Source organism: Staurois parvus, unplaced genomic scaffold (assembly GCF_062004578.1).
Source record: "Staurois parvus isolate SC_StPar_1 unplaced genomic scaffold, SC_StPar_1.0 ptg000019l, whole genome shotgun sequence".
NCBI classification, from domain to species: domain Eukaryota; kingdom Metazoa; phylum Chordata; class Amphibia; order Anura; family Ranidae; genus Staurois; species Staurois parvus.
Window position 1 is genome coordinate 24,144,049 of NW_028317815.1, and position 14,027 is coordinate 24,158,075.

Consider the following 14,027-nt stretch of genomic DNA (forward strand, 5'->3'; position numbering starts at 1 on the left):
GGACATCCAAAAACTGACGCGTTTCTAGGGCTAGCCACTTCCTCAGAGCCAACTACTTAGATGTCTGTCCCTCTCTTATATATGCTCACTAATGAATCCTCAGTGATTACATATGGGCTGTACTGAAGGCTCCCAGGGGCGGGGAGTAATGTGATGGAAGATCCTGACATAATGAATGCAATATGACAAAAATATATATATACACAACATCAAAATACATCAAAGTGCAAATATCCCTATCTGGATGAATGGAAGTGATAAAATATATTATATATTATATAATATATATCATACAATATATGGTGTGCATGAATGACCATAAAAATTTTGGATGATAATAGGTGTACTCTGTTTTTAAAATGTAGTATGGCATCTGTTATATAAATAGTAAAGTTTCATAGCATTGCAGTATTATAGTATTGTTGTTAGAACGTAAGTAATAGGGTGTTCATATGGATGGATGGATAAGTATGATAACATACCGAGTCTTAGCCCACTGGGCAAGGTCATCAACGGGTACTGCATACAGCCTATCATAGGCTGCACTAGGCCGGTGCACCCTCTGTTTGTTTTTCTCTATTCAGTATATCTGGACACCCCGGTCGTTTGAGTGCAGCAAGGCGTGCATATTCCAAGAATTTCGTTATGTGGTCCCAATGACATTGAGTCCATCCCCAAGAACAGGAGTATCTGGGTTTTCCACTTCTACACTAATGATCCATTTTGCTCCTGCAGGGGGGTAAAAAATTCCTTCCTGATCCCCTGAGAGGCAATCGGATATTCCATGGATCAACTTTACCTATAAATGTTAGTATCAAGTTATATTTTGTGTATATAGGAAATAATCCAGGTCTTTTTTAAAGCAATCTGCTGAGCTGGCCAGAACCAGCTCTTGAGGGAGTTTATTCCGCTTTTTCACAGCTTTTACTGTGAAGAAACCTTTCTGTACTTGGAAATTAAATATTTTTTCCTCCAGATGTAAAGAGTGCTCACTTGTCCTCTGTGATGGCCTAAGGCTGAATAACGCTACACCGAGTTTACTATATGAACCACTGATGTATTTATACATGTTGAACATATCCCCCCTTAATCTCATCTTCTCAAGAGAGAATACATTCAGTTCCTCTACGTTTTCCTCATAGCTGAGTTCTGCCATGCCTCTTATCAGTTTGGTTGCCCTTCTCTGCACTTTATCCAGTTCCCAGTGTGCTTTTTGTGAATTGGTACCCAAAACTGAACTGCATATTCCAGATGAGGTATAACTAATGATTTGTACAGGGGTAAAATGATATCTCTCCCTCTGGAGTCTATACCTCTTTTAATACAAGAGAGGATTTTGCTCGCTTTGGAAACCGCAGCTTGGCATTGCATGCCATTATTAAGCTTGTGATCTACCAGAAACCCCAGATCCTTCTCCATCATTGATTCCCCCATTTGTACTCCCTCTAGTATGTATGATGCATGCATATTCTTAGCCCCCAAGTGCATAACCTTACATTTATCAACATTAAACCTCATTTGCCACATAGTTGCCCAAATAACAGTGCATTGAGGTTGGCTTGTAAGTTAGAGATATCCTGTAGGGACGTCATTCCACTGCAAAGCTTGGTGTCATCTGCAAAGACTGAAATGGTATTTTTAATCCCAGACCCTATATCGTTTCTAAATCTAATAAAAAGTAAGTGTCCCTACACTGAACCCTGGGGTACACCATTAACAACCCTAGACCAGGGGTGGGCAAGTGGCCCTCCAGCTGTTGGTGAACTACAAGTCCCATCATGCCTCTGCCTTTGGGAGTCATGCTTGTAACCGTCAGTTTTGCAATGCCTCATGGGACTTGTAGTTCTACAACAGCTGGAGGGCCACAGTTGCCCATCCCTGCCCTAGACCATTCAGAGTTTGAATCATTAACCTCTACTCTCTGAATACAATCTTTTAGCCAGTTTTCTATCCATTTACATACAGATTTTTCCAAGCCCGTAGACTTTACATTACACATTAGCCGTGTATGGGGAACTGTGTCAAACGCTTTTGCAAAATCCAAGTATACCACATTCACAGCCACCCCTCTGTCCAAGATTTTGCTCACCTACTCATAAAAAGAAATCAGATTTGTTTGACAACTTCTGTCTTTTATGAATCCATGCTGTTTGTTGCTTAAATTTTTTTTTTACAGCAAGAACTCATCTATGTGGTCTTCTATTAAGCTGTCCAGTATCTTCACTATAGAAGTTAAACTAACAGCTCTATAATTACTTGTAATTACTTATAATTCTTAATCTTGGTAAAGGTTTTGATCCCTTTTTAAATATAGGCACCACATTGGCATTACGCCAATCCAGTGGTACTATGACAGTCACTAAAGAGTCCCTAAAAATTAGAAGCAATGGCTTTGAAATGACAGAGCTCAATTCTTTAAGAACCTGTGGATGTGTGCCATCCAGGTGCTTTATTCACCTTCCTTCTGTCCAAATATTTCTGGATCATATCGGTTGTGAGCCACTGTGGATCATCTGGGGCTGTGTCAATACCATATCCATTATGGACAAGAGCTCCCCAATGCTCCTTTATATACTCAGAGATGAAGAAGGTATTTAATAAATCTGCCTTCTCTTTGTCCCCAGTCACCCACTCTAGATTATTTTGTAAAGGGCCTACATGCTTGGACCGGACCTTTTTACTATTAATATATCTGAAGAATTTTTGGGGGTTTGTCCTACTCTCCTTTGCAATCTGTCGTTCGTTTTCAATTTTTGTGGCCTTGATTTCCTTTTTACATATTCTGTTATATTGTTTGTAGTGTTTAAACGATATCGTTCCTTCATTTTTATATTTAATAAAAGCTCTTTTCTTATTATTTATAGCTTTTTTAACTTTGGCCATAAGCCACATAGGTTTGATTTTTAGCCTTTTTTTTTTTTTTTTATAATTTAAATATTTATTCATTTTTCATTTAAAAAACAATACATATTTCCATATATTGAAAATATAATATTACAATTTCTCATAAATCATTGGTTTCGTATCATTTTCATTTTCTCCCCATAGCTCCCTTAACCCATTACCCGCCCACCTCCCACCCCGCTACTATATACCCCTGACATCTGACTGATTGGCTTGTATCTCATATTCTCTGGAAACCTAGGTTTGAGAACCGAAGAGAAAGACTAAGAGAGAAAGAGATGCTAATTACTATATTCTCTCCCTTTTCCTAATCCTTTCCCCACCTCTTTTCTCTTCGTTTCTTCTTATCCTCTCTTTCCCTTTTCTTTATGCTTACTTACTCAGTACCTTTCTTTACCTTTACTTTGAACTCCTCCCATTTCTCCCATTTCGCATAATACATCACCATCCTATCTTCCTGTAGATAATAGAGTTTCTCCAATCTAGCAATCTGATCTACTCTATTCATCCAATCTTCTTCACTCGGTGCCTCAACCTTACGCCAAGACCTAGGAATCAGACTTTTTGCTGCGTTTAGGTAGCCCAGTATGCCCAGTTCTTTATATTTATTTCCAGATATCATTGAGTTATGGAAAAGACAGATTTCAGGATCCAATCCTATCTCCACTCCAGTGAGAATTTTGATTTGGTTTGTAACTTTTTCCCAGTATGTGTGTATTTTTGGACATTCCCACCAAATGTGATACATCGTGCCCAACCCTCCACATCCTCGCCAACACCAGGGTTGCTTCTCCTCACTCATCTTGTGCTCTATCACCGGTGTGACATACCACCTTGTCAAACATTTAAAATTCATTTCCACTTCACGCATACTAATATTTTCATGTACCATTCTATATATTTTCCTCTGTGTGTGTTCTTCCCACTCCACCCCTAAATCCTTTTCCCATTTTTCTATATACTTTAATTTAAACTTACTATCTAAATCCATGAGAGCTTTATATGCTTTGGCAGTGCTGTGTTTCCCATCACCTCTATCTTCTAAATATTTCTCGAATTCATTCCATTCTTTCCTAGTTCTAAGGGGCTTCGTTAATTTCTCCACAAATTGTTTTAATTGATTATATCTCCATTTATCTATCCCAGTGAAAATCCTTCCCTCTTCCTTTTTCAAATCCTCCAGTGTTCTTAAGTTTACCCCCTCCATTACATCTCTCACCTGAGCGTCTTCCTTCATAATCCATCTACCTGAGATTTCCTCTTTACCTGGGGGAAAAAAGTCTGAATTTCTTAGTGACATTAATAATGAATTAAAATCCCATTTCCTCTGTTTGTGCATTTTATCCCATTCTCTTATTACAATCCTCGTGTATACACTCGTGCTCTCCTCTAATTCTCTAAATTGTGGTGGCACCCATACGCTCCTACCCAAATCCTTTCTACTAAGTGTATTTTCTATTGTGACCCAATGTTTACTCTTTAAGTTGTGTGTCCAGTCAAAAATTCTCGCTAGGATGGCTGCCCTGTGGTATCTTTTGAAATCCGGGACTCCCAACCCTCCTTTTCCTTTATTTCTGCTTAGCACTTCATATGATATCCTAGGTTTTTTATTTTTCCATATATATTTAGTAACCATTCGCTTGATTGTCCTAAAATACACCCCTGGAAGATTAATGGGAATCATCTGGAATTTATACAGTATCTTAGGGAGAATTACCATTTTTATCAGATTAATACGGCCCAGCCAGGAGGGATTTCCTCCACCCATTTTCCTCAGTTCCTCTCTGATTTCATTTAACATTGGGATATAATTAGCTTTATAAAGATTCTTCTGTGAGGGAGTGAGTTTTACTCCCAGGTACTTTATTTCTCTATTTTTCCATATAAAGGGAAATTCTCTCTGTATATTTTCTTTTTCACTTTTTGGAAGATTTATATTTAATATCTCTGTTTTGCTCGGGTTAATTTTTAAATTTGACATTTCCCCATATTCCTTCAGTGTTTTCATTAAGTTAGGAAGTGTTATCCTTGGGTTTCCAACATAGAATAATAAATCGTCCGCAAATGCGGCTATCTTATGTTCTATCTTTCCAACATTTATTCCCTTTATATCTATATTTTTCCTAATTGTTGATAACAGGGGTTCCAGTGATAAAACAAACAACAGTGGGGACAGTGGGCATCCCTGTCTGGTTCCATTTGACATTGGAAAGGTCTCTGATCTCTCTCCGTTTACCATTACCATCGCAGACGGTCCTTCATACAATCTTCCAATCCACTTTCTCATCCTACTACCCAGTCCCAGGACCTCCAGTGTATCCATCATAAAACTCCAGTTAACCCTATCGAACGCCTTCTCCGCATCTATCGAGAGCAGCACTACTGGATTTTTTTCCATTTTACTCTTCTGTATAAGCATCAGGGACCTCAACCCATTATCTCGACCCTCTCTTCCTCTAACAAAGCCTACCTGGTCTCCATGAATCCAATCTGGCATCAGATCCCTTAACCTATTCGCCAATACTTTTGCATACAGCTTCGTATCTACGTTCAATAGCGATATCGGTCTATAACTTGCACAATGGGTGATATCTTTACCTTCCTTATGTATTAGGACCACCTGTGCCAGAAGGGATTCCTCTCTTATTTCCATCTCTCCCCCCAACGCCTCCATATATCTCTCTAATTTAGGTAGCAGTAAATCACTGTATTTTTTATAATACCTCACAGTATATCCATCTGGGCCTGGGCTTTTTCCCGTCTTAAAGCTTTTTAATGCTATTTTTAGTTCTTCCTGCGTGATTTCGGATTCTAAGGAGTTTAATAGTTCTTCACTCAATTTTGGTAATCCTGCATTTCTTAAATAATCCCTTCTTTTATCAATATTTGTCATTTTATCTTTATTTATAACATCCTTAGGGGCAATATTATATAATTTACTGTAGTAATTTTTAAATACCTTTGCAATATCTTTAGTTGAATGAACTAACTCTCCCTTGGAGTTTTTTATTTTATCTATATAATTCCTATTCTTCTTTCTCCTCAAGGCTCTCATCAGATATTTTCCTGGTCTGTCTCCCCATCTATATCTTTCACCAATGATCTTATTAAAAGTTCTCATTTTTTCTTCCTCCATTACTTTCTCTAGTTCTTCTCTCTTTTTTATCACTCTTTGCTCTATCTCTCCCCTTATGTTATTTTTATGTAGGAGTTCCATCTCAGCTATTTCCTTCAAAAGCCCACTGATCTTCTCGCGTCTTTCCCTTTTTTTCTTTGCCCCAATCGCAATAAGGATTCCTCTTACATATGCTTTATGTGCCTCCCACACTGTAGCTAGTGATACATCCTCTGTTTCATTTTCCTCAAAGAACCTCTCTATCTCCTCCCTGATCTTCCGGTCAGTATCTGGATCTGTGAGGAGTATCTCATTCAACCTCCATGATAAACCACCTGACCTTTTCCCTCCCCATTTTAATTCCATTACTACAGGTGCATGGTCCGAGATAGTTTTTGCTTCTATTTCTGCTTTAACCAAATCCTCAACAAGTCGATGGTCCAGCAAAATATAGTCCAATCTAGAGTATGTCCTATGTACACTAGAGAAGAAAGTGTAATCTCTCTCTCTCATGTGGACAATTCTCCAGCTATCCACCAGTTGGCACTCTTTCATCACCCTTTTCAATGGTCCCATGGACCTATTTCCCCCTCTCTGTACTCCAGATGTTGTATCTATTTGTGGATCCATACATATATTAAAGTCACCTGCCACTATTAGATATCCCTTTCCAAAATCCATCAATCTTCTCATAACCCCTTTCAAAAACATCTCTGGCTTCTTATTAGGGCAATATATGTTAACAAGCGTACATTCTATGTCATGTAATTTACCCTTCAAAAACAAATACCTCCCCTCCGGGTCTGTCTTTCTCTCTTCCAGTTCAAACCTGATGTTTTTTGCAAATCCTATAGCTACTCCCTTAGTTCTCTTATCTGGGGAATCTGCATAATACCATGTCGGGTGTTGTCTAGAGTATAACTTAATATTTTTTTTTAACTCTAGATGTGTTTCCTGCAAAAAAACAACTGAGGCCTCTCTATGTTGTAGTTCTCTATATAGTCGAAATCTTTTACCTGGGCAGTTTAATCCATTTACATTATGGGTCACGAAGCGTATTTCCTCCATATTTTATTTTCCTTCTTCCTATTTTACCATTTCCTTTCCTCTTTCCCTTCCCTATACCTCTTCTCTCGTACCAGATGTCAGTTTTGAAACTCCCTATCCCCAATCCCCTCCCTCTTCTCTCCCTCCCCCTCTCCCCCCCCCTCCATCCCCCCCACCTCCCTCTCCCCCCCCCCCCACCAACACCACGACCCCCTCCCCCCCTCCCCCTCCCCCCTATTAGGTTTTTTATTTGCCTATAGATCATCTGTGGAAAGAGTCCCACTTTTGATTCCTATCTGGGGGCTCAGCTCCGTCCATGTGCCGCTCACCTTCCCCCCCTCCTCCCCGTTGTCCCTCTATCTATTTGTTCTCTGTTTTCTCTTCTAACTAGCTGCCATTCTTCTTTTCCCAACATAAATAACTCTCTCTCCTCCTCTTCCCATCCCGGTATCTCTATTCTCTGCAGTTCAAATTTATTACAGAAGTCCTTCATATCTTCAGAGGATCGCAAAAAAGCTGTGACTCCATCTTTCCATCCAATTAAGCATGCTGATCGACCCCATCTATATTGCACATTCTGATTCTTCAACAGTTCCAATAATGGTTTCAACGATCTCTTTCTTCTCAATGTCTCGGCTGCTATATCTGCAAAAATTTGAATATTTTTCCCTCCATAATTGATATTCGTTCTTCCTTTAATCTTCCTCCATATCTCGTCCTTATCTCTATAATTATGGAACCGAACGATTATATCTCTTGATTTTTCTGGGCCTTTTTCTTGTTGAAGCTTTCCTATCCTGTATACACCGTCTAATTTATACATTTCCGCACCAGGTCTGTCCATTATGGCATTCAAAATTTTTCCTGTGATCTCCTTTAGGTCTTCCCCCTGTTGCAGCTCTGGGACTCCTCTTATTCTAATGTTATTTCTCCTGTCCCTATTTTCTTGATCCTCCATCATATAAAGCAGTCTTTTTTGTTCCTTCCGAGTATCTAATATCAGTTTTTCTAATTTTGGGATAATTTGGGTATGGGATTTAACTGTTTCCTCCGTTTCTTCCACTCTAGATAGCAACTGTCCCATTTCTTTCCGAATTATCCCCATCTCTTGCTTTATAGATTTTTCTAAATTTCCAAACATCTCCGCCATTTCCTTTTTATTTGGCACTTGCAGTTCTCTTTCAGTTTCTCCCAACTCCATACTTTCCAGTGTTTGTTGGCTATTGTTAGCTGGTCCCAGGGAAGATCTTAAGCTATTGTCTAAGCTTATTTCCAGTTCACTTCTATCACTTATTTCCTGGATTTTTACTGGAGTTAGTTTTCCCTGCGACGTGTATTTTTTTATTGTTCCAGTTTGGGAGTTCTTAGGCATATTTCCTTTACTATTTTTCCCTTTCATGTCGCATATAAGATTATTAGAGCTTTTTCAAGATTCTGGGGTATATACTTAAAACTGTCACTGCTTTCTTCAGACCCTCTCTGGGAATTCCCTTCTTATTCTTTATGTTGGATGTCAGTTGGTCAGTAGCACAGCTTGAAAAACTAACACTAACACTTGGGGGAGACCCACAGCTCTCACTCACCCTTCTGGAGTAGCTTCCGAGTTGCAGTCCTGGGATGCCCTTTCTCCTGCTGCCTTGTCCTCCTCTTCCAGGGAATTCCCTTGGGTCTCTTTGTCCTCCTCTGCATATACCCCGAGATATCCCTGGAGACAGCTCTGCTGTGTATGTCGGCTCTTCCCCTGCCTCCTAAGACGCCGGCCGGTCTCTTTCTCTCCCAGCTGTACACCTCGGCAGCCCACGTGGTATCGCCACTCCTCCTTGTCTCCTGGCAACCTCACACTCTCTCCCCAGGATCACCGCTTGCAGAGTTCATAGGGGAAGGACACGCTCCTTCTCTACTCTCCGGTCAACAGCCGCATCACCGCCGGGATCTCCCCTCTCCTCAGGTCAGTCTCCAGCCGCCCTCCGACTCAGCTAGTCAGTCTCTCGGGACAAATTAGGGAGGATAGGTGGGGGAGGCTATCGGAGAGTTCCTATACTCCGCTCTCCTGTGCCGCCATGTTCGGGCTCCGCCCCCCAGGTTCCTGATTTTTAGCCTTTTAAACCTTTGCCCATGGGAATATATTTTGCAGTGTGTTCACTAACAGTTTTGTTGAAGAACTCCCATTTCTGTGTTGTGTTCATCGATGCCAATATTCCCTCCCAGTCTAAGTCCTGGAGATGAGCTCTCAGCCTTGAAAAATTAGCTCTCTTAAAGTTGAGCGTTTTTTCCCCCCCTGTATATGCTTGTTTACATCTAACAATAAATGATATCATGTTATGGTCACTGCTACCCAGATGTTCTTTTATATGGACATAAGTAATAAGTTCTGCATAGTTTGAGATTACCAGGTCCAGCAGAGCATCATTCCTAGTTGGGGCCTCTATGAACTATACTATAAAATTGTCCTGTAGTAGGTTCATACATTTTTGCCCTTTCACTGTTCCTGCAGTGCCATTACTTCAGTCAATTTCTGGGTAGTTAAAATCCCCTATTATTATCACTGTCCCAGCCCTTGCAGCCAGTTCAATCTGTGCAAGGAGCTGAGTCTCCACTTGCTCATTAACACTGGGTGGTCCATAGCAAAATCCAATGATTACCTTTGTAGTACGCACCCCCATGTGCAGTTCCACCCATAATACTTCAGCCTCATCACACTCTTCATCAACTAGGTCCTCTTTCACACTCACTCTGAGAGCACTTCTCACATAGATACAGACACCACCACCTTTCCTTTTTACCCTGTCTCTCTGAAAGAGAACATAGCCAGGAATATTAATGGCCCAGTCATGTGAAGAATGAAGCCAAGATTCAGCAATACCAATTAAATAATAGTTTGCTTCATGCACCAAAGCTTCCAACTCACCTGTTTTGCTTGGCAGACTTATAGCATTGGTGAGCAAACACTTTAATGCATTGACACCTTTTGCACACGTATTTTGCATATTTTTATCTTTGTACAAATGGTAACAATTCCAATGGTTGTTTGTAACATGGGCACCTTCTTATTGCCTGCCATAGCCCTCTCCCCATCTTTTTCCATTCCATCCATCAATAAGGACAGACTCGAGTCTGATCTGTCTGCCCCATTATAATTTAATTCTCCCTCCCCCCTCCATCCTAGATCCACTCCTCCAGCCATCCCATAAACCTTTCCTCCAGCACAGCAGACCCCCTTCCATTTAGGTGCAAACCATCTCTAGCATATAGGTTGCACCCCAATAAAAAGTCAGCCCAGTGCTCTAGAAACCCAAATCCTTCCCTTTTACACCAGGCCTTCAGCCATGCATTTAGTTTTCTAATCTCCCCCTGTCTTTCCTGAGTTGTGCATGGCACAGGTAATTCCTGAGAATATCACCTTGGAAGTCCTTCCCTTCAACTTGCAGCCTAGTTTTTTAAATTGATTCTTAAGGAGCCTCCACCTTCTACATATTCTGTCATTGTTTCCAACAAGGACCAATACAGCTGGGTCATGCCCCACGCTCCTCAGTAATTTATCAACCCGGTTCACCACATACCGAACCCTGGCACCAGGGAGACAACAAACCATTCAGTTGAGGCTATCCTGGTGACAAATTATTCTATATATCCTTTTGACTATAAAATCCCCTATTGCCACCAACTGTCTAGGCCTTCCTGTACTACCCTCATCACCCCTCCCAGATGGTCTGCCCTCCCGGCTGTTAGGGATAGCTATTACATCCAGCGATGCTACCCCTGAGCTTGCAACCCCCTTCACACCATATTTAAAAAAGGTTTTCCTTTATCATTGAAATGTGGACTTTGCTTTTCATGCTTCCTGCTATAACGTTTCCCTGTAAACCTGAACTGCAGCAACTGAATTTTTTCTGTAGCACCGGTGTTTGCAAATTGTTGTATTGTTCCAAACTCTTGTGAAAAATGTTGTAACTAAAAGCAGATTGTAAGAAAATCTGGGACTGGTTATGTTGTAGCTTATCAAGTATCATTTACCAGTAGCAACATTCTAATAATTTCAAATTCTGATTTACATTCTTCTGTGTGTGAGTAAAATAAGGCATTTTATGAATTTTCTGCTGATTTGAATGGCGGATTTTAGAAGCAGTATTATCCTATATGAAAATTTATTGTGAATATAATTTAAGGCAAATGTTTCTTCACAGGCTCCACTGTGAAACTCCTGGGTGCTGGTCCAGCTCATTGCACTCTGGCACATCAATCAGAGGAGGAAATGAATCACCATAATCAGGGCTGCAGCAAATGTTCTTATTTATTGCACAGTAGCAGGGATGGCCCTTTTCAGCCAAGACATGTCAAAGATAATGTATGCTACTATTCAATAAATAAGAAACATTGCAGCCCTAAATGCTGTGACTCCTTTTCTGACTTTTATGCATCCCTTTTTGGCTTCTATGAGTTCTAAAACTATTTGGTCACTATCCAATAGTATATAGGTAAATTGGGTTTACCTGTTCCAGTAGAAATAGCAGGGTCACATTCTGGTGGCTCATCCACATTAGTAACATGTATTTCAAAAGTATATACAGCTGTGTATTTACCATCCGAGGCAACAACAGCTAGGGCATATGCTTTGTGGATGTCAGGATGGTCATAATCCAGAGGCTGACGTAGTGTTAATGCACCAGTAACTGAAAAAAGACACACATAGAAGCTATGTCAGAACATAATAATATGGTTTAGGGTTAAGCTACAATATATTGCCAAAAGTATTAGGACACCTGCCTTTACACGCACATTAACTTTAATGGCATCCCAGTCTTAGTCTGTAGGGTTCAATATTGAGTTGGCCCACCCTTTGCAGCTATAACAGCTTCAGCTCTTCTGGAAAGGCTATCCACAAGGTTTAGGAGTGTGTCTATGGGAATGTTTGACCATTCTTCCACAAGCGCATTTGTGAGGTCAGGCACTGATGTCAGACGAGAAGGCCTGGCTTGCAGTCTCTGCTCTAATCCATCCCAAAGGTGTTCTATCAGGTTGAGGTCAGGACTGACTCTGTGCAGGTCAGTCAAGTTCCTCTTCCCCAGACTCACTCATCCATGTCTTTATGGACCTTGCTTTGTGCACTGGTGTACAGTGATGTTGGAACAGGAAGGGGACATCCCCAAACTGTTCCCACAAAGTTGGGAGCATGAAATTGTCCAAAATGTCTTGGTATGCTGACGCCTTAAGAGTTCCCTTCACTGGAACTAAAGGGCCAAGCCCAACCCCTGAAAAACAACCCCACACCATGATCCCCCCTCCACCAAAATTTACACTTGGCACAATAGAGTCAGGCAAGTACCATTTTCCTGGCAGCCACAAAACCCAGACACATCCATCAGATTGCCAGACGGAGAAGCGAGATCTGTCACTTCAGAAAACATGTCTCCACTGCTCTAAGTCCAGTCGTGATGTGCTTTACACCACTGTATCCAACGTTTTGCATTGCACTTGGTGATGTAAGGCTTGGATGCAGCTGCTCGGCCATGGAAACCTATTCCATGAAGCTCTCTATGTACTGTTACTGTTCTAATCTGAAGGCCACACAAAGTTTGGAGGTCTTTAGCTATTGACTCTGCAGACAGTTGGTGATTTCTGCACACAGTTCACTTCAGCATGTGCTGACTCCGCTCTGTCATTTTACGTGGCCTACCACTTCATGGCTGAGTTGCTGTTGTTCCCAGTTATTATATTTTGTTATAATACCACTAACAGATGACCGTGGAATATTTAGTAGCAAGGAAATTTCATGGATGGACTTATTTCACAGGTGGCATCCTTTCATGGTACCACACTTGAATTCACTCAGCTCCTGAAAGTGACCCATTCTTTCAAATGTTTGTAGAAGCAGTCTGTGCCTAGATGCTTGATTTTACACACCTGTGGCCATGGAGGTGATTGGAACCTGAATCCAATGATTTTAATGAAATCTTGAACTTATTGAACTTGGATAGGGTAAAGGGTGACTGTAGGATAATCCAGTAACTCTTAGCAACAACTTGAGGACACTAATCTTATTTTTAATATTGGACTGAGCTTTTCAGGAACACTAATAGTTCATTTCCTTTAGTCAGAACCAAGATAAGCTGACTCTATTGCAAGAGGTATTGCAAAAGATGGAAGCAGCACAAGCAGAGGGATTGTACACTCAAAAAGAAGCTGACCTGATGAGGCAGAAAGCAGAGTTAGAAGCCAACTCCTTGAGGCAGAAAACCAAGTTACAAGCCAGCTCCCTGAGACAGAAGACGGAGTTAGAAGCTAGAATGTGTGTGCTACAGAGTCAACAGGTGGCACCTGCAGAATCAGCAGAAGCTGTGGTATATGAGACCTTGTGGAAATAGCAACTCAATGCAAAGGTCTCAGCAATATGTACAGAACCATGCTCCAGCCCAAGTTAAGATACATTATGCTTCTATCAAGCCTATCTCCAACACAATTCCACAGTTTCCTGGTGTGACATAAACACTACCCTCTCCAGATATGCTTGAATTTCACTCTCACTCTGAAAATGTCCCAGTGATAAGGGTACACATTGAAGAAAGCAAAGACTATGCTAACCCTCAGTGTCCATCATGTGACCTGGGTTATCATGCGTCTTCATTCAGAAATGGCCCTTTAGGATCCTCAGAGACAACTGATCTAGCAATGCACCTACTTCAGTGAGAATTAGTAAGCACCAGGCTACTAATATTTTATGATTGCCCAGAGAACTATTGGGCATGGAAGACATATTTCCAAGGCATCACCAGAGATATCAATCTTATGACTATAGAGGAACTAGATCTACTAACAAAGTGGCTCAAATATACCTACACATGTATGATCCAGCTGCTGGGGATAAAATGTTATGGCAGAGATTAGAGGACTATTATGTCAGCCTTGAAGCTATTGAAAATGTTCTATTGAAGAAACTGGAAACTTCCCTAAAATCTCGCACAAA

General features: G+C 40.8%; 1 protein-coding gene across 1 annotated transcript in view; it reads right to left on the minus strand.

The window, feature by feature from the left end:
* LOC149472960 (cadherin-related family member 4-like) overlaps nucleotides 1-14,027 on the minus strand; it is a 140,778-nt gene that overhangs the window by 73,717 nt on the left and 53,034 nt on the right. The window contains exon 7 of the mRNA XM_089686741.1: nucleotides 11,557-11,736. Coding sequence (XP_089542867.1) covers nucleotides 11,557-11,736 — 180 coding nt within the window. The remainder of the gene's footprint in view (nucleotides 1-11,556; nucleotides 11,737-14,027) is intronic.